Source organism: Phocoena sinus, chromosome 5 (genome assembly GCF_008692025.1).
Source record: "Phocoena sinus isolate mPhoSin1 chromosome 5, mPhoSin1.pri, whole genome shotgun sequence".
In the NCBI taxonomy this organism is placed as follows: Eukaryota; Metazoa; Chordata; class Mammalia; order Artiodactyla; family Phocoenidae; genus Phocoena; species Phocoena sinus.
The window spans coordinates 64,442,751-64,465,022 of NC_045767.1; the positions used below are offsets into that span (position 1 = coordinate 64,442,751).

Consider the following 22,272-nt stretch of genomic DNA (forward strand, 5'->3'; position numbering starts at 1 on the left):
CTGTGGGTTGATCAGAAGATTTGGAAATTTTGTAACAACATACTCACTAGCACATGATTGCCAACATTTATGGTTTGGCCTGTTCTCTAAAGGAAAATGGGAGAACTGGCATCCAGTTTAGAAGGACTGTGTAGCAGAGTATCAGAAGTGTGATGGGGGATTGGGGGTGGGAAGGGTGAGCAAAAGGTTGCCCTCTTCATAAACAGCACACATTTCAAGTTCTTAACTGGGTGAAATACAGGCAAAATGGCACATCAAACACAAGACGACATTCACCGGCTATGAGGCTATTTCATCATTCATTCACTCATTCAGCAAATAGTTACTGAGGGCCCACAGAGTGGGCATTCAAGCCCTGTCCTTAGGGATGGAGACAGCAGTGAAGAGCACAGACAAAAATGCCTGCCTGCACCAAGCTTCCCCGAGGCAAAGTCTAGCATGTTGCACAAATTAAAGATGGATGTGTACTTTGTCTGTGAGAGAGCTGGGGTTCCCACAGTCACAGTGGCATCCAAATCAGCCTCCCTAAAAAGGCGACAGCCCTATATTTCTGCAGACGGTGAAATAGATGCTTGGCTTTTGTCACGGAACTATCTAGAGCATAGGAGCAGCTAAGAAGGGATCCTAACGTCCATAAAACAGGGCTGATGCATAGCACAGGGAGATCAGCTTGGTGCTTTGTGACCACCTGGAGGGGTGGGATAGGGAGGGTGGGAGGGAGGGAGACGCAAGAGGGAAGAGATATGGGAACACATGTATAACTGATTCACTTTGTTATAAAGCAGAAACTAACACACCATTGTAAAACAATTATACCCCAATAAAGATGTAAAATAATAATAATAAAATAAAATAAAATTTTTAAGCAGAAAAAAAAATAAAACAGGGCTGAAGCCTAGGTCTCACCTTTCGAAGCTCTCAATGGATGGAGGGTGGGTCAACCCTCCTGCGCAGAAGTAACCGACAAGCACCTCCTTCAGTCTGAGGAAATGGTCCTCTCCTGGCCTAAAAATGGCTTTAAGAAGCAGCTGGAAGAAGGGCGAGGGGGAAGCTACAGCAGCCACAGACGCTGTTCGACAAGGTAAAAAAAAAAATAAGGTTTTTTTAAGATCTATGCATGCATTTATTCAACTTATTTTATTAAATCCTCACTACATATGCAAAAAGCACTGTGCTAGGAACTAAGGAAACAGAGATGGGGGTGGAGACATGGCTCCTGCCCTCATGTCTCTTACCTTCTAGAAAAGGAGCCAGACATTGAACAATTAATTAATTAAAAGTAGGACAACTACTAGGAAGAACTGTCAGAGTCTATAAGAACTTTAAAAGGACAAATTAACCTAGTGCCGAAGATAACAGAAACCCTTTACACAATCCCACTCACTTTCTCTCTCTTTCTCTCTCTGCCTCTCCCCCATCCCCTCGCCTCCTCTCCCCTTCTCCCTCCTCTCTCAGACACACACATACATGCACACACACTCGTGTGCACACAGGGACACACACAGGCATACATAGCTGTGATGGAATCAGGCACCTCCTGTCTTCCTCTTTCAGAGAGAGAACTTTTGAGCTGCAAATACTAAAGATACTGTTCATTCTGGCTTTTAGGCTGCAACCCTGGCAAAAGCCATGGCCAAAATTCTTACTCCGAGCTAAGATGCAGCCAGGTCTAGAGAAAAAAAAGAATATTTCAACTGATTACATCTTCTAATGTTTTCTAGATCTTTGAGTTTATGGCTGTGCGTGTCCTTCTTGATACTTAATTAGAATGTACAGGCCTCAGATGTGAACTTGCAGGAGAACACAGTGTTCAAAATGAAAATGACAACTTTCCATTGGATTGTGTGCTGTTCTACAGTAGCTCAGTGTCAGGTGCTGAAGTTAAGCTAAACTACATAAAAACAGAAGATGTAAAAGCTAAAGTTAAAAAATTATAACAGAGTTTCATATACTGAACTTTGATTAGCTATTAAATTATAATGTCAGATTTTTCAGTTATATAAGTACAAAATGTTTGTGGTAGATAAAAATTAGAAAATACAGTATAGAGAAGATAAAAATACAGCCATATTTAACAACCAAAGCACTTTATGTAAAATGACTAGATCGAAATATTTAACCAATTCTTTATAACTGGACATTTATTTTTTTCTAATCTTCATTAACACAAATGTTTTAATGAATACCTTTATACATGCATTTCTGCATGCATCTTTAATTACTTTATTATAATAAACTTTTAGAAGTGGAATTTTTTTGCTGGACAGTATTCAGATGTTTAAGATCAGAATTACATCAATAGCCGAATCCAAAGTCTCTTTAAATTCTTTCTTTAAGGTGCTTAGAACACCTTCAAACTTAAGAAGCATCCAAAACTTGAAAGAAAACAGTCTTTATTTCCATATCAAACTCAATATTAATATTACATGGATATAATTTCAAGACTCTGACATTTCTTAAAACCTCACCAAATACTGACAGACAGCAATGTCATATGGTTATAGATACTTCTCAGAGAGCAAGCCTGTTTCTGATTATAACACAACAAATATGTTAACTGATTATTTCATTCCTTAATTTAAAATGCTGAACGGAAAACCAATCACAACAAACATAGCTATAAAATTTTTGAATGTACACAATTGCATTACACACAACAGCAGAAAGATACCAGACTGGAATGTTTATTTCTTGGTTTGGCTGTGAGCAGGGCCACAATCTCTCTGGGTCTTAGTTCTGGGGGGAGACACAAGGGCTGGAGTTTCCAGAATTTTTGATTTAATAGAACAATTAAAACTACAAGCATATAATTCATAACTAACCTTAAAATGAGAGGGAGAGATAATCTCAGAATAAGAAATATTATTTAAACTGAATGCATTTAACCTGAATTTTTTAAAATCTGCTCCATTGCTCATATTTTTCTCATTTTTCCTTGGAGTGTGGAAACTTGCACTAGTCTACAGACTCTTAATTGAAAACAACTCCTCTAGATAACTTCTAAGTCCTTTCCGTTTAGAAAGTTCTGTGGTTTTGTGATTCTAAATTTCAATTTAGGCTCCATGTAAAAAAGTAATTCGCATGAAATTTTAAAATTCAGTGTCTCATACTTCTCTGAGGATCCCGGAAAGGGGGTGTGGGCATTTTACCCTCCGACTTAGTGGGGGCCTCCTGTGGCCAGGCACCGGGAACACAGTGACACAAAGCACAGCTTCTGTCCTCAGGGTGTTCTCACCTAGAAGAAACAGATACTAAAGTGGCAGTAGGGCACAAAAAGTGGTATAATATGGGAGGTATGCCTCAAGACACGAGGCACTTAGCAGCACTCTAACCACTGGGCTGGAGGTGGCTAGGGTGTCAGATCTTCTGGAGAAGGTGATGCTGAAACTGAGTCTTGAAGGACAGGACGCGTGTTAGGCAGCTGAGGATGTCATTATAGGCAAACGATCAGCCTGTGAAAGTGAACGTGTATCAGAAACCATGGAGAATCCCAGGAACTCCATGCCCTGGTGAGTTCCAGTGAGGGCAGAGTCTACGTGTTGGCAGATGGCTGAAGACACTGGGGAGGCTGGCAAGGGGCCAAATCCAGGACAACCTACAGTGCTAAGTTAAGGAGTTTGGATTCAATCCCCAACACAATGGGATGTCACAAAAATATCATAATCAGAGGAAGAGACTGAGCTACATCTATGGCTTGTCTCTTCTTCCATCTCAAAGTTTAAAGGAGAGCTGTACAGTTGAAAAGAAGCTCAAGGTGAGAAATTCCTATGTTACCTTTATTTTTTAAGAATTAAGATCATGTAATACAGGCTCGTTAAAATAAATTCAAACAGTAGAGAAGTACATAAAATAAAAGAGGAAAATTTCATTTCAAGCCTGACTTCTCCCCATCCCCTCAACCAAATCTTACTCCCCAGGGTTAATCACTATGAAGAGTTTCATGTAAATCCATGTATATATGTTCTAAATATATACAAAAGCATTTACATATAACACAGATCTTTTTGTGAGTTCTCCAATAGAGAATGCATTGTGCTACATATCTTGGTCTGCAACTTGACTTTTTCACTTAATATATCGTCAGTCCAGATTGATCTCATTCTTTTGGACTGCACAGTATATTCCACTATACGGTAAGGGTATGTTTCAAATGTATTTATCCATTTCCCTGTTGGTGGTCATTTAGGCAGTTCCTAATTTTCTGTCATTGCTGCAGTGTACATCCTTGACTATTGCACACCTATGTTTGTGTTCTTAAAGGATGTTTTCTTAGGATTGGAATTACTAGGTTAAAGGACCTAAGAAGTTGTTTCATTTTGTTTTCATCCAGAGTATACAAGAGTGTTCATTTCCCCCAACTATGGCCAAGCTTGGTATTATCAAGTTTTGAATCTTTACCAATCTGATAGATGAGAGATGTTATCTCATGGTTGGCTCAACTGATTGTCAGTAAGCTTGAACATCTTTCATATATTTATTGGCTAAATGTATTTATTTTTGTCTATGAATTGACTTTTTACAAACTCTACAGGTCAGAGATTCTTAAATCTGGGGTTCCAGAGCCCCCGATATATGGTATGAAATTTTCTGTGTGTATTGGATGTGCCTTATTCTCAGGATAAGGTCCAAGAAATATTGAGAACCACTGATCTTAAACTCTGTAAGCTGAGAGGAACACGTGAAAAGAAAGAAGCAGGGAGAGAAGGAAGGATGTGAAAGGGGTGAGGGCAGGGTTCCGTGATTGGTTATATGCATGTACACACACACACACACACACACACACACACACACACATACACCTTTTCTTATCTTACCCTCATCAATATCAACTTTCCCAATAACATTCCCTCGTTTCCCTCCCCAGAAGGACCCCCAGCCACATAGGGGCTACTAGATCATTGTAGATGGGGCTCACTTCTTACTAATATTTGGACACATATCACAGAGAATGCTGACAAACCACTCAAGATGTTTCTTTATTTACATTTTGGTTCATCAAAACATCCAAAAACCTTACACATACAAGCCGTAATTTATTTATTTGAAACCACGGAAAAGCCGCTGACTTCAATTTTATCTCATAAATATTTCTCTACTCTATGCATGTCTCTTCATTTCCACTCCAACCATCACATCTTGCTTTGACCACTGCAGCACCCTCCCAGCTTGCCTCCCCACATCCTATCTGCCCTCCTCCCTTATCCTGTCTGCACTTTAACCTGAGCTATCTTTTCATTTCAACATCCACCAGCTTACAACCCACTCAAGGCTCCCCTTTGCTCTTGAACTAAAAAGCCAGCCACTTGACATGTGCGACTACCTGGAGCTACCTGGTCTGCTCATCTACCTCTTCTCTTACGCTAAGTCCCTCCTCCCTCCCTCTGGCTATAGCCATACCTGGAAGACTAGAGGCACTCTCTCTCCTACTCTGCAATCTTTGTTATTCTGTTTCTTCTGCTCCAGTGCTCTCTCTCCCCCTCCTCTCTTTCCTTGAGTGAACTTCTACTCAGCTTAAAAATAACTTCCTGGATCATCCAGGCCAAGTCATGTGCTGCTGTCTCATGCTTTCATAGCACCCTCTACTTTTTTTCTAAGCACTTATCCCAAATTTGCAATTACATAGTTCATTAACATCTGCTTCCCTCTGGCAGGTGAGCGCCATAAAGATAGAAATAGGATCTGTTCTGTTCAGCTCTGAAATCCCAGTGCTCAGAGTAGAGTTGACACAGAGCAGGTGATCAATAAATACTGTTGAAGGGAGGGAGAAAAATGATGCTATTGTCAATGGTCCCTTGTAGGCTTTTATTTTCCTATACATTTTCCTTCAGATATGAGTGGATAATAATTATGTCCTCGATACAGAAATTGGCTATTTCAGATCATTCCTATTACTTATCAGGGACCCACTGTGTGTGTACTAGGCACTTTTCCAGGAGCAGGGGGACACCACAGTGAACAAAATAGACCAATCTTCTCCTTTCTGAGCTTACATTCTAGGAAGAGGAAACAGAGAGTAAACATAATAGATAAGTAAATTATAAGGATACTTAGAAGGTGAAAAGTGTCTTGGAGAAAAATAAAGCCGGGTGAGTTGGATAGGAAAAGAGAAAGAGAAGGGGGAGCTAGCACCCGTTCACTGTGTGTTAAAAAAAAAAATAGGGAGACCGAAATAGAAGGGGTGTGAGTACTCTCATGAAGTCTAAAATAAATTTGAGAAACACAGGGGAAGTAGATACAGCCACACATCAACCCCGGTATCGTGTATGCCTGTGCGTGAGCTGCATTGAGGGCATGGCCGCCAGATTGCAGTAGCTCCTCCCACCTTCTGTGCTTCACCGTCCTTCTCAAGAACGTCATAGTACTTCTAAATGTTACCCTTTTCATCTGAACCCTCTGTTCCTCCCCCGCAAAGTTGGTGGAGCTTTCTTCCACGTTCCTACAACCTTTAGATCATCTCTGTACGACGTCACTCATCTCCTTGTCCTGTAACGATCTGTCCACGCATGTGCCAGCCCTACTGAACTACAGAAACTCCTTAAGAGAGGGGACCAAGTCCCAGCACCCAGTATCTGATTGGTTCCAGCACTTGGTGATATTTTGGGTTGGCCAAAAGATTCATTCGGTTTTTCCTGTAAGATGGCTCTAGTAGCACTCAGTTGTCTTTAACTTCATTCGAAACAATTCTGTTAGATTGTATTGTGACAGCTGTCATATCAGCATGCATTAAAAAACAATCTTATCAAAATTAGTGAATTTTTGTGTAGCCATTTTAATACTGAAGATGGAAGAAAAAACAACATTTTCAATGTATTATGCTTTATTATTTCAAGAAAGGTAAAAACACAACTGAAACGCACCAAAAGATTTGTGCAGTGTATGGAGACGGTTCTGTGACTGATCGAACGTGTCAAAAGTGGTTTGCAAAGTTCCGTGTTGGAGCTTTCTCACTGGATGATGCTCCATGGTAGGGTAGACCAATTGAAGTTGATAGCAATCAAACTGAGACATTAATTGAGAACAATCAATGTTATACCACGCGGGAGATAGCCAACATACTCAAAATATCCAAATCAAGCACTGAAAATCATTTGCACCAGCTTGGTTATGTTCATCACTTTGGTGTTTGGGTTCCACATAAGTTAAGCGAATAAACCTTTCTGACCATATTTCTGCATACTATTCTCTACTGAAACGTAATGAAAACGTGCTGTTTTTAAAACAAATTGTGACCGGCAATGAAAAGTGGATACTGTACAATAATGTGGAACAGAAGAGATTGTGGGGCAAGTGAAATGAACCATCACCAACCACACCAAAGGCTGGTCTTCGTCCAAAGAAGGTGATGTTGTGTATATGGTGGGATTGGAAGGGAGTCCTCTATTATGAGCTCCTTCCGGAAAACCAAATGATTAATTCCAAAAGGTACTGCTCCCAATTAGACCAATTGAAAGCAGCACTCGTCGAAAAGCGTCTGGAATTAGTCAACAGAAAACACATAATCTTCCATGAGGATAACGCAAGACCGCATGTTTCTTTGATGACTAGGCAAAAACTGTTACAGCTTGGCTGAGAAGTTCTGATTCATCCGCCATATTCACCAGACATTGCACCTTTGGATTTCCATTTATTTCGGTCTTTACAAAATTCTCTTAATGGAAAAAATTTCAATTCCCTGGAAGACTATAAAAGGCACCTGGAATAGTTCTTTGCTCAAAAAGATAAAAAGTTTTGGGAAGATGGAATTATGAAGTTGCCAGAAAAATGGCAGAAGGTAGTGGGAAAAAATGGTGAATACATTGTTCAATAAAGTTCTTGGTGAAAATGAAAAATGTGTCTTTTATTTTTACCTAAAAACCAAAGGAAACTTTTGGCCAACCCAATAGAAAGTGCTCAAAGGGGCTTCCCTGGTGGCGCAGTGGTTGAGAGTCCGCCTGCCGATGCACGGGACACAGGTTCATGCCCCGGTCTGGGAGGATCCCACATGCCGCGGAGCGGCTGGGCCCGTGATCCATGGCCGCTAAACCTGCGCGTCCGGAGCCTGTGCTCCGCAACGGGAGAGGCCACAACAGTGAGAGGCCCGCGTACCGCAAAAAAAAAAAAAAAAAAAAAAAAAGTGCTCGAAGTATTTGATAAATGAGGGGATGAAAGAATGGATAATAAATGAATGAATGAATAGAAACAGAGTTGGAATGAGTGTGGCTATGACAATCAGAACGCATGTTCTCCTGCACCTGAGTTCTCTAGAGATTCTCCATATTTGTGTATGCTATTCTTCAACACTTCTGGATCCCAGGAATATTGGAATGGTCAGATAAGTTATTCTCTAAAGCAAATAAAAATGCTTGGGTAGGGGCTCATTTGTCAGTTACAAAATCTATTTAGTAGGTCTGAAAAGCATTTTTAAAATTAACTATATTTCAACTTAAATATTTTTAATTAACTAGAATACATGATAAAATAAGAGTGCATCAAAGTGAATAAGGGTAAGTGGTTTTGTTACATGTGGCCCAATTTTCCCATAACAACCCCAGTTTATTCCTGTTGGCTCAGCATAGTTACTTTAAAAAAATAAAATAATAACTTTCCTAGTTTGTACAATAAACTAAGAGATCATTTTCATTATATATACGTATGTGTATAATGTGTCTACTGGTTTGTGAAGTAAAGTTATTTCTTACTGGGGACAATGGTCCAGAAAAGTCTGAAAATGGCTTTTCTGGAGAAGGTCAAACTTTTGAAACTCTGAAGAAGCATCACAGAGGAGAAAAGCTAGGGAGAAGCAGAGAGAAGAAAAGAATACCTGGATGCCTTCCTCATCCTCACACTATCCCTTTCGGGAGGCAGAACCATTCCATCTTACAAATCTGAGAACTAAAGGCCAGAGAGCTTAAAGACCTTGCCCAAGTCGTAGTGCCAGCATTGAAATCTAGGTCTACACATGGGAAAAAGTAAAAGCATTTTGTCCTACACATAAAGAAGGGAAAGTATTCTTTCCACTTCTTGGAGATGGCAACATTTGTAGCCACATAAAAACTTAGGAGGGTATAATGCAGCACATCTCCCACTCTAGTATTATGAGTTTTATGGTTTAATAAACATACTTTTATTTTAGAAGTATTTTGCATTTGGAACTGCTTAATATTTTGACTCAGATGGCAGTTCTTAATTATGGACTGAAAAAGTGGATAAATGTTTAGAAGTGATGAAATAAGTCTTGCCAGGCAAAAGCACAGAAAATGAGCTGTTCTGTGTAGAGAGTACATTAGTAAAGAGTACAGGATCTGGAGACAGACAACAAAGGTCCAAATCTTAATAGCTATGGGACTGTGGACAGGCTTTTAAGTTTTTCTGTGCTTTAGTTTACTTATTTATAAATGGTGCCTACCTCACAGGGTTCTTGCAGAGGCTAAATGAGATAATTCACATACCACTCTGAACATGCTTCCTGGAATGTGGTAAATGCTCAGAAATGTCAGCTGCTCTAAACAAGAATGGAAATCAAGACTATTGTTCCCTCTTTATCTTTACTTCTCGTTGGCATACACCCCTACCTTCAATGGTCTTCCTCTAGATTTTCTTACATTCCTGAAATAACCCTTACCCCTTTGGTCATGATGCATTATTTCTTTAAGAGATTGCTAGGTTCAATTTGCTAGTATTTTGCTAAGGGTTTTTGTGACTATGTTCATGAGGCATACTGATCTCTAGTTGTTTTTCTTTTTTTCTCTCTTGTAATGTTACTGTCAGATTTTCATATCAAGGTGATGCTGGCCTCTTGAAATGAGTTTGGAAGTATTTCATCCTCCTATTTTCTGAAAGAGTTTGTGAAACATTGGTATGCTTCTTTCTTAAATATTTGATAGAATTCACAAGTGAATCCATGTTTTCTTTGTGGGAAATTTTTTAATTTATACATTTAATTTCTTTACTAGATTTAAGGATATTCAGGTTTTCTACTTCAGTCATATTTGGTAAGTTGTATCTTCTATAGAATTTGCCCATTCATTTAAGTTGTTAAATTTATCTATGTAAAATTATTCATATGTTCATTTATCATCCTTGTGATGTCTATAGCATCTGTAGCACATCCCACTTTCATTCCTGATATTGACAGTTTGTGTCTTTGACCTTTTTTTTTTCTTAATGAATCTAGCTAGAGGTTTATACATTTTGTTGAAATTTACCAACCAGCTTTCAGTTTCGTTGACTCTGTTATTTTTTTTTATATGTCATTAATTTCTGCTTTCGTCTTTATTTTCTCCCTTCTATTTTCTTCAGGTTTAATTTGTTCTTTCTTTCTTTTTAAGGTATAGTCTTAGATTATTGATTTTAGACCTTTTTTCTTTTCTAATATAAACATTTAACTATACATCTCCCTTGGGATTCTGCTTTAACAACTCATAAATTTGATACATGTTTTTATTTTCATTTTCGTTCAAAATGTTTTCTAAATTTCCTTGTGATTTCTTCTTTGACCACCCATGTGTTGTTTTTTTATTCCCGTGGCCATGCCAGACAGCATGCAGGAACTTAGTTCCCCAACCAGGGATCGAACCTGTGCCCCCTGCAATGGAAGCACAGAGTCCTAACCACTGGACTGTCAGGGAATTCCCAATCCATATGTTGCTTAGAAGTGTGTTGTTTAATTCCTAAATATATGGAGATTCCCCAAATAGCTCTTATTCAATTCTAATTTAACTTCACTATGGTCAAAGGACAAATTCTATGATTTCAATACTTTAAAATTTGTTAGCACTTGTTTTATGACTAAGATATGGTCTCTTTTGGTTAATTAAATGATTTCCCCAATGCCACACAACTTATTAATTTCAAAGAATTTAAGTGATTCCCAGACTTCTGACTCATTCTGTCAGGTTTTGTTTCATGTATTTTGAAGCTCTATTACATTTAAGATTGTCATATCTTCCTGATGAATTGACTCCTTTATCATTATGAAAGCTCCTTTCTTGTTCCTAGTTGTCTGCTTTGTCTAATACTAATTAGCTACTCCAGCTTTCTTGTAATTAGCGTTTGCATAGTATATCTTTTTCCATCCTCTTTATTTTAACATATCTGGTCTATATATTTAAAGTGGTTTTCTTTTTTTGTGGTACGTGGGCTTCTCACTGTTGTGACCTCTCCCATTGCGGAGCACAAGTTCAGCGGCCATGGCTCATGAGCCCAGCCGCTCCGCGGCATGTGGGATCTTCCCGGACTGGGGCACGAACCCGTGTCCCCTGCATTGGCAGGCGGACCCTCAACCATTGCGCCACCAGGGAAGCCCTAAAGTGGTTTTCTTACGCAAAGCATGTAATATAATCTTACCTTTTAAATCTAGATTGACAATCTCTGACTTTTAATTGGAGTTTTTAGACCATTTATATTTAGTATAATTATCAATATGGTTAAGTTTAAATCTGCCATTTACTATTTGTATTCTATTTGTCTCATATTTTCTTTTTACTTTTTTCTTCCTTTCCTGCTTCTTTTGAATTAATTGATACTTCTTAGTATTCCATTTATACATAGCACTGTCAGTGATACATATTTTTCTTAACTTATTAAACTTTTAGTGATTGCATTACCCTTTACAATATCTATTTTTAACTCATAATATATATTCAAATAATATTATATCCCTTTGTATACAACATAAAACCCTTACAACTATGAACTGCTATTTTCCTCACCCTGTCCTTCAAGTTATTGTCATACATTTTACTTCTAATATTTGATAATTCTCAAAAATACATTAATTTTTCTTTATACAGTGAAATTAACCTTTTAAAGAAACAAAATCTTGTATATTTGTCCACATATTTAGCACTTCTGGCACACTATACTCCAAGTTTTCATCTGGTATCATTTTGTTTTAGCCTGAATAATTTTCTTTAACACTCTTGTAGTATGTATCTGCTGGCAAAAAAATTCCCTCAAGTTTTGTTTGTCTGATAAAGTTTTTATTTCACTTTTGTTTTTGAAGGACATTTTCAATGGATACAGAATTCTAAGGTGACTTTATTTCTTCAGCACTCTAAAGATGTTATTTCATTGTTTTCTGGCTAGAAAAGTTTCTGAGGTGAAATGTATTGTCTCTCTTATGTTTGTTCCTCTTTGTGGAATCTGTATTTTTCTCTAACTGCTTTTAAGGTTCTCTTCAATGCTGGTTTTCAGCAATTTGACTATTATGTGCCTTAATTTCTTTATGAGCTTTTAAGGTTTTGGATTTATGAAATATAGTTTTCATCAAATCTTAAAGTATTTCAGCCATTATTTCTTCAAATATTTTTTCTGCCCCCTCTTCCTTTCCCCATTTACAGTAGATAATTTTATATTATCCCACGGATCACTGAACCTCTTCTCCTTTATTTTTTTCAGTCTGTTTTTTCTCTCTGTGGTTCATCTTGGATCAATTCAATTGCTAGGTTTACTAATCTTTTCTTCTGCAGTGCCTAATCTGCTGTTAATCCTATCCAGCAAAATCTTCAGTTCAGATATTGTAGTTTTCATCTCTAGAAGTTTCATTTGGTTCTTTCTATACCTTTCACTTTTATTCTGATTCTTTTATTGTTTTCCTTTAAATACTTACACATAATAATAAAGTCTGTTTTAACACCCTTGTCCACTAATTCTATTACCTTGTCATTTCTAGGTCTGTTTCTCTTACCTAATTCTTCTCCTTGTTGTAGGTTTTTTTTTTTTTTGTCCACGTTTTAGCATGTCTAGCTATTTTTAATTTGATATTGACAAGTGTCTGCATTGTGTTGTCTTCTTTGGATCTTCAGTCTAATGCTCTCCCAACTGACCTATTTTGGCTACCCTGTGTTGTCTTCTTTTAAAGAACATTGGACTTTATTTTGGTGGGTGGTGAAGTTAATCGCTCATCAGTTTGATTCCATCAAGAACTGTTTTTAAGAGGTTGGAGTTGTGCTATCCAATGGTAATCACTATGTGGCTACTGAAATATTACTAATCTGAATTAATATGTGATATAGGTATAAAATACACAATAGATTTTGAAGATTTAGTATAAAAAAACGCAAACATTTTCATTAATAATTTTTATATTGATTACATGTTGAATTGATAATATTTTAGATATACTGGGTTAAATAAAATATATTATTAAAATTAATTTTACCTATTTATTTTTACTTTTTTATTGTGGTTACCAGACATTTAAAATTACATATATGGTTTGCATTATATTTCTCTAGGTCAGTGCTAGTCTAGAGCAGTGGTAAAGCTACAGCCCGTAGGCTGGCCACCTGTTTTTGTTAATAAAGTTTTATTGGAACACAGCCACACCCATTCACTTATGTATTGTCTGTGGCTGCCTTCACACAATAGTGACAGAACTGACTAGCTGTGATGGAGACCATATGAACCACAAGCCAAAAATACTTGCTATCTGTAAATTTAAGAAAATATTTCCAACACTGTTCTAGAGGGTCTTTCACTCCAAGGATAGTTCAGACTCACTACTAATGTATGATTACTTTAGGGTCTCCACTGGATGTTCCAAGGATGAACAAGGACTCACCCCTTTGGCTAGTCAAACCCCGAACATTTTCTCACTTCATGTGAGATTTATTCAGTTCACAATTCATCAGTCTTTTCTGCCCAGCCTTGTGGAGTGTCATTCTATACATTTGTGTCATGGTATTCAACAAAAACACAAGACATCCCTACACTATATGTTCCTGGAGCTCTTTTTCTGCATAGCTCCCTCCTTCCCAAAATTCTGCCTTACTACAGACTCCCAAAACTCCAACCTCCATCTCATCAACTCAGCAAGGCTGCCAGGATCTGTTTGGATCTACAGTCTAGAAATTGCTTCCAGGCAGAAAGCCAGGGCAATTATCAAGCTCACTATGGTTCTCTTCTCTCAAGGATCACAGTCCTAAGCAGACTGTTGTCCAATGTCTGAAAGTCAGTGTTTCATATTTTATCTAACTTTCTAATTATTTATGGTGGGCAGTTAAGTCTGGTCATTGTTATTCCACCATGCCTTGAAGGGGAAATCCCCTCTACTTATCTTTTGATAGGTGGAATTTTCTAGATAGTGTACCCTAGCCCTTCAGACTTTCCAAAGGACATTTGTTGGATTTAACTGACTTGTGTGGAAACAGAGGGGTAAGGTAGATCCTTTCCTGGTGGATTTGCCTAAGTAGTTGATGATACACTATATTTTTGCTGACCTGGATTTCACATGTCCAGGTTGTGACAGAAAGGACACAGATAATTTTATAGGAGAATCTGAAAACAGGTTAATCTTGGGCTGCACATTTCTGAATTCATTTCTACATTTATATCAGAGGTACAACAGACACATTAGTAGACCCCCAAAGATGTGACTCTTAAAAGTTTAAGAAGTTATTACCGTAAGTTCCAGATGCTGTATTAAATTAAACAGATATAACTATCTCCAGGAGTTTATAATTAAAAAGAAAGAAATGATCCAAAATATAAATAGGTGATAGATGTAGGTAGATATATAGATAGATGAAAAAGGGGGTTTGTTTTATATTAGCAGCATCTCTTTATTAAGGGATGAAATTCTAATTAGCTGGCCACAAACACACAAAAAGAATGTATGATTAATTTTTTTGTACCTGATTAGAAAATTAGGTACAATTTTTTTGTACTTGATTAGAAAATTTTCAGAAAAATGTGGGGAAACAACCTATTTGTTGAAAATAAGATGAGAAGTGATAGTTTAGCCAAAGGGGAGAGGAGTGACAGAAAGGACTGGGAAGGGTGTAACACTGAAGATGTGGGTCAAAAATAGGCTATCCAAGAATCAAATAAAGGGGCAGAAGGTTAAAACGGTCAAAGGAGAGAAAAGAAGAGGAGAGAGAAGGTGGAAAAGTAAGGGATTGGGGGCACAATAGTGCTGGGGACATTGTAGATGTTCAATGAAGATTGGGTGGATGGACGGATGGGTGGATGGATGGATGGATGGATGGATGGATGATGGATGGATGGATGGATGGACAGTCAGAAGAATATAATAGAAAAGGATAAACTGATGGCTGAGGGTGAGAATTCAGTCTTATTACAGATAAAGAAGGAATAATGAAGATAGAGGGAATTATAGTGTTGGATTTTGTAGGATGTCAATTTGTAACTATTTAAAGTGCAGATAAGTTTTCCTCTAGCTAACTCATGTGTAAGACCACAAGTTAAAGGTCACTTTCTTAAAGAGGGCTTTTCTGACTATTAATCTAAATTAATTCACCCGTTTTTTCCTCTCTTGGCACTCTATATTTTTCCTTTATAACACTTACCACAGTTTGTAAACAATATTTTTGGCAATTATTTGTTTAATATCTGTTCCCCACTAGACTATAGGCTCCCTGAGGGAAAGAACTATGCCTTTTTTTGCTAATTACTCTGTCTTTAGGGCCCAGCACAAAGCTTGGCACATGTTAAGCTCCCAATAAATATTTGTTGACTAAACGCACAAATAAGTGCATGAATCCATGAACGAATGAGGTTGGGACATGGGGAAATGCAAAGCTGTGAGGCTTATCCAGCCTCATGAGGATTGAGGCCTATTAATTCAAGGAATGGCTGTAGTGCAATATAAAATGCCCTGGAAATAGCCAAGACACAGAAGCAACCTACATGTACATCAACAGATGAATGGATAAAGATGTGATACATACATACAATGGAATATTACTTAGCCATAAAGAGAGTGAAATAATGCCATTTGCAGCAACATGGATAGACCTAGAGATTACCATACTAAGTGAAATCAGACAGAGAAAGATAAATACCATATGATATCACTTCTACATGGAATCTAAAAAAACTGGTACAAGTGAATTTATTTACAAAACAGAAACAAACTCACAGACAGAAGACAAACTTATGGTTACCAAATGGGAAGGGGGGAGGATAAATTAGGAGTTTGGGATTAACAGATACACACTACTATATATAAAATAGATAACTAACAAGGACCTACTGTATAGCACAGGGAACTATATTTAATATCTTGTAATAACCTATAATGGAAAAGAATCTGAAAAAGAATATATATATATATATATATATATATATTACTGTACACCTGAAACTAACACAGCATTGTAAATCAATTATACTTTAAATTGAAAAATAAAATAAAAATTTAAAAACAGCCTTGGAATTGGAATCATAAAGTCTGAGTTTAACACCTGCCTCTGTTGTTTACTTGTTGTCTTAATTAGGGCAAGATAACTTATCCAAGCTTCTGATCTCTCAAATGAGGATAATACACCTCACATGGTTGTTATGAAGCTTAAATGAAGAAATTATTCAGAACTTCTCAAAGGTTTTCTCCCAAGAACCCCTCAGGAAAGTGGGGCGGGGGTTGTAGTTCACATCTCTGTTGAACTGAAGGCACACTCAAAACAAAAGCAACTTTTTTGAAATAGGCTTCATCTTGAAAGTTTATGAAAAGTTTGTATTTTATACTATAATATATACATATATTGTTTCAGTATTTAAATTATGTTTTAAATTGTTCACTGCTAATTTACTTAAACTTTTTCCCATAAAATAATTGAACAAAATGGATGCTCATAAAAAATGTCCTGTATTATCCTTTGGTTTTCCATATTTATGAGAAGCATGGATTTATGTGAAGTGGCCTCCCACATGATGGTTTGTCCTCCATAATTTTGCTGAACCTGAATCTGTCCACCAGAGGAGCAGCAAGGTTAGTTCAACAGGCAAAACAGATAATATGAGGAGGATTCCCTCCATAGAGGCAGTGCCAAGGCAGGTTTGCTAGTCTGGACATAAATCAAGGGTAAAGGTTAGAAAGGATTTATAACTTCATTTAAACCTATATAATCAAAAGGAAAATGATCATTGCTATGTAAACTGTAGAATTTATATACTAGATAATTATATATTCATTATAAATAATTACATTTATTTATAATAAATATATTATTTATATTTTAGTTATAATAAATATATTATTATATATAATGTTATCACATAATACAACATATTGAACTATCTTCAGAGAGAAAATTATCAAAGATTACTCCTATCTTTTGTTTTATTCCTAGGACCAAATGTAAAAAAAAACAAAACCTCCACCCTCTATACTAACAACTAGAAATTGTCAGTTCTAAATCTGAATTAGCCCTAAATATATGCTCTATACATTTAGCCGTGGCTCACTTTCCATTTCCAAGGTTTCAATCCAGTGAAAACATTAAACACAGTATCACTAAAGCAAACCCCCATATGAACTAAATGTGGTCTGCCCTCAGTTTCCTCATTATGAAGTGGGGTCAGCAATACTTACTTCACAGGCTGGTTATAGCACTAAATGCAATGATGCCTATGAGTGTGCCAGGTACAGTGCCTGGCACACTGTAACCAGGACCACCTGAGTTCTAGGCTTCATTCACTGCTCTGTCATCAATGCCCACCTGTTATGGGCTGAATTGTGTCCCATGCCCACCCCCTTGGCCAAATCCATATGTTGAAGTCCTAACATCCAATACCTCAGAATATGACCATATTTGGAGATAGGGTCTTTAATGAAGTAATTAAGTTAAAATGAGGATTAGGGTAGGCCCTAATCCAATATGTCTGGTGTCCTTATAAGAAGAGGAAATCTGGACACAGACAAGTACAGAGGGAAGACAATGTGAAGACATAGGGAGAGACCATCTTACAAGCCAAGGATCCAGGAACAGATCCTGCCGTCACGGCCCTAACAAGGAACCAATTCTGCAGACCACTTCATCTCAGATTTCTAGCCTCCAGATATGTGAAAAAATAAACTTCTGTTGTTTAAGACACTTAGTCTGTGGCATTCCTAGCAAACTAATATACCACTGGAATAAAAGCTCCATGAAAGCAGAGATTTTTCTTTTCTTTTTGTTCAGTGATGTACCCTGAGTGCTTAGAACAGAGCCTGACACATAGCAAGCACCTAGTAATTGTTGAACTATTACATAAATGTCCAGTCCTGTACTTGGCACAAGATATTTAGCAAATATCTGAAGACTGAATAAATGATTCTATTTCCCAAATACCAAATCAGGACATAGGTTGAAAAAAAACTTCTGTAAGTATATTTATGTAAGCAGTGTAAAACTTTCAATATTAAATCACACTTGACAATCACCTCAGTTGAAGAGGGCAAATGTCATGAAATTCAAGCTGGTCTGGGAAAATCCAGCTTTGGTAGAATAAGTTGCCAACTGTTTGATGTCCCTACCCCTTGACCTAAATTGAAGCACCGTACATACAGCTCTCAATTACTTTTCCAGCCTCTTTTCTCCAAGTCTTCCACACTTTGCTGGAACCACTGTGGTCTCTGTATCTGTTCCAGATACACCAGGCTCAACTCAAATCCCTCCTCCCACGTGAAGCCTTTTCTGACTCTCTGAAGCCAAGGCTTATTTGGCTTCAGTTATTTATTTATTTATTTGGACTACTTTTTAAAAAAACATATCATCTACTTCCTCATATCATCGGTTATCTTTGGGTGAAGATATCTTTCTTGTTTCCATTTTAGATTGAAAGGTCTCTGAGGACAGGGATGTTGTAAATTACTTAATTCCACCCCTATCTAAGTAGCGGTCCAGCAAATATTGTAGATTATAAAATTATGTCATTGGAAAACGGCATAGTCAGCAGTTACGCCGAACCCCAGTCCTGAGTCCAAAGAGTCAGGAAAGGCACTGGCAAATCCAAATCTCTTTAACAACTTGGGCACAAGTCCTACTAAAAGTGGGAAATGGAGAATTGCAATTACAGAGCCATGGTGCTGTTAATGTCGCCATTAACATCACTCTAATAAACATACATCAGGCCCTATTTTTGAATAATGTCTATTTGACTAATGCTGGGAGTTTCCTTTCCAAGGATTCTTACTATTCTTTCCTTTGGCTGGTTTTTTGTTTTATTTTTTTGATTGACTAGACACCGCAGATAACCAAATCAGCAGCAGGGTGCGGAAATATGTTTGATCTCTGCCTCTGTGGGCTTGGCAAACAAGCTAGAGTGTGTTTATGCAATCCTAGGCAAAAGAAATACTGCATAGAATTAATTACTCTTTTTTTTTTACTATCAGTCCTTTTTCTGATTTTCCTGATATGAAACATGACCCAGTGTAAGGAAAAGTCTTTCCTCTTGATTTAATGCAAAAACTTTAGGAAAAATAAGTGTGATATTCCTCAGTTTGTTTTCTGACCATTTGATCTCATCTTCATATGACCTTTAAAAAAATCCTGTTGTTATGTTTCTTTTCATTTAATTGGATCCAAACAATAATGATAAATAAGATAACTGGAGAAAGGAGGGTCCTAACCTCACAGGTAAGTGTGGATATCACCGTCTTTGACTATTTTAATGTGCTCCTCATTGAATCCCCAGTCTAACTTTCTCTCCATTTTTATGTGATGTAAGAGGACATGTTGAATGGAATTTTTATTGATAATAGTTTGAATAAAATATTTAATTATAATATTCCCCTTGGGAAATTAGACTCTAATAACACTATTTTGAGTAAAGTTTATATTTTCAGGAGTATAACTCAGAAATACTAAAGCAAGTGATACGGAATAAGGTATAAAATATCAAAATACAAATCAATACTACATAAATCAGACTGTGGACATCCTTTTATAGATAAAGAAATTCAAATGGAAAAGATCATTTACGTGGTCAAGGAAATTAGTTGTTGGAATAATATAGAATTGTCCATTAAGTATAAAGAGTTGAGACAGGAACTATAAAAAAAATAAAGCCCTTACCCCAATCAGCTTACAAATAACTACTGGAGTGCAAGCTAACTAGAAGTATAAACTGCACGGGGAGCTGAGGAGGGAGGTAATTCTACTGATAAAAGCAATTTTTCTTTAATTTTTGAAAGATGCCTTTTTTAGATTCAAAAAGAAAATTTGAACTATACACATTTTATTTAAAAAAGTGATACAGGAAAGGTTTTCTTTAAAATAAGATAAACAAACTTTGCCTTCCTTCTTTAGTTTCTAAAGACTATAGAATAGAAAGATTGCTATCTAGAATTGAAATAACATAATCAACAGTGTTATTAGGGAGGGCATCAGGCATAGCAATCACTGTGTCTGAATTAGACAATACATCTTTGTCAGGTCATCTGTACCAAATGGTCTAGATTAAATTAACTCTTTTTTTTTAAAGAATTTAAATGTACTTTTCCTTCAAGTACAGAAGAAAGTCAAAGGGAATACATTAAGAAGTATGACAAATTTTGTCATACAAATAGCACTACTCATTTGATAGCACTACCACCTAATCAAAACCGCAAAGTATCAAGGACTGGACTTTGGAAAGGTTCTTTCAAATGCAGCAGAATGGGGAACACCTCGAGATATTTGGTGAGGGAAAGCAAACAGATTCTACCAACAGTATCTCTCCTGAAACATGGTAAATAAATCCTCATCAAGACGTTTCCTGGGAATTTCTGGTGGCGCAGTGGTTAAGAATCTGCCTGCCTAGTCAGAGGACAAGGGTTCGATCCCTGGTCCGGGAAGAGCCCACATGCCGCGGAGCAACTAAGCCCGTGTGCCACAACTACTGAGCCCACACTACGCAACTACTGAAGCCCGCACGCTCTAGGGCCCGCATGCCGCGACTCCTGAGCCCATGTGCTGCGACTACTGAAGCCCGCATGCCTGGAGCCTGGGCAACAAGAGAAGCCACCGCAATGAGAAGCCTGCACACCAAACGAAGAGTAGCCCCTGCTCACTGCAACTAGAGAAAGCCCACGCGGAGCAAGGAAGACCCGAAGCAGCCAAATTACATATATATAAAAAAAAGACCTTTCCTGTATCCTCCTGAATCTTGGGAACTTCTCTAAAATGCCCTCATCTTCTCAGGACTAAGTGAAATACAGTGAATTTTATTTGAAAATTGTACCAAGTAAACACACATATGGGAAAGGAGAAAAACTTGTGTGAATCTGGGGGAAATCTTCATTTTTCTGACAGCCACAAAATACTAAGCGGAATGAGTTTAGGAGTCCACCGTTGTTAATTTCAGCTTCTTCTGAATCTTTATATTTCTTATCTCCAGCACAGAAAAGGAAATTGGTTCCATAAATTACTGTGTAGCAAAAATTGTATTCAATGAGTTTTGAAAGTGTTTCCCTCTTTTTTTTTTAGAAAGTGAATTTTCTATGAAGATACTGTGACTACTAGGCAGAATTGTATATTCAGTGGTACTGATGACTTCTTTTATGATGGTATTCCAAAAAATTTTTTAAATATTTCTCATAAACCTGCTAAACTTAAGAGGTGCTAGAATCTATAATGTTCATTAAGTAATAGATCCATTTGCAACGATAATGAACAAAATTGAAATGTAAGTCTAAACAGCTCATGTAAAAGTGCTGACTGGCTAAAATATTCTTTAAAATCTAATAAACTAAAGATTATACTGATAGCATAAACACAGTATACATTGTAGATCTTTCTTGTCCATATCATAACTGAGTAACTTTAAATAGGCAAAGATCACCCAAAAAGTATTGTACATAGTTCAAAGTTCCCCCATATTTCCTTTTTATCCCCTCCTGAAAATACAGTGTCTTCAAGAAAAGGGGTGGAGGGAGACAAACACTAGAATACACACTGAGACATAATTTAGAGGTATTCATGATAGAAGAAAGCACAAGTCAGTGAATTAAAAATTGAATATATGCCGTGCCTTCTTTGGTATGAGAACACATAAAAATAGAAATTTAAAAGTAACTAACCAAGGGAAGAAAAACATGGCTAAAAGGGCCGGTAGCTGAGTTGGGGTGGGGATGGGCTGGGGGACAGAGTCAGGGAGACAAACAGGATGCCAGGAGGTGAGAAATAAGGGTGGGGAGTAGTGGGCAATCTGAAGAGGAACTAACAAGGTCTGTTGCTTATAGTTACCCAGAAAACTTTAAGAATAATAACAGACAAACAAATGTAGCTTAAAGAAACCTGAGAGAAGCTAGCCCTTGCTGGCTGGGACGACAAGCCCCCCTGTATTAATGGTGCTTGGGGAGGCGAAGGTAATCTCCCACATATTCACATTCAGCACAACTGCTGACACTCCTGTTTCCCGTTGAATCAACAGATCCTGGCGAAAGACCACGGGGAGAGGGTGAGTGGACCTTGTGCTCGGGGAAGTATATTTCTGTCTCTTGAGAAATAGGAACTTTGGCTCTATTCAGTCCAGTGTGCTGGGTTTTCTGGTTTTTCGGTTTTGTTTTGTTTTTTAACTTTTTCTCTT

The 22,272-nt window shown here is 37.4% G+C and overlaps 1 protein-coding gene across 1 annotated transcript in view; it reads right to left on the bottom strand.

Annotated features, from left to right (window-relative positions):
* Nucleotides 1-1,032: 1,032 nt before the first annotated feature.
* Nucleotides 1,033-22,272, bottom strand: part of LOC116753948 (uncharacterized protein C10orf95-like) — a 31,284-nt gene continuing 10,044 nt past the window's right edge. Inside the window, exons 4-5 of the mRNA XM_032631976.1 lie at nucleotides 3,150-3,235; nucleotides 1,033-1,069 (exon numbers count right to left, since the gene is read on the bottom strand). Coding sequence (XP_032487867.1) covers nucleotides 1,052-1,069; nucleotides 3,150-3,235 — 104 coding nt within the window. The 3' untranslated portion in view covers nucleotides 1,033-1,051. The remainder of the gene's footprint in view (nucleotides 1,070-3,149; nucleotides 3,236-22,272) is intronic.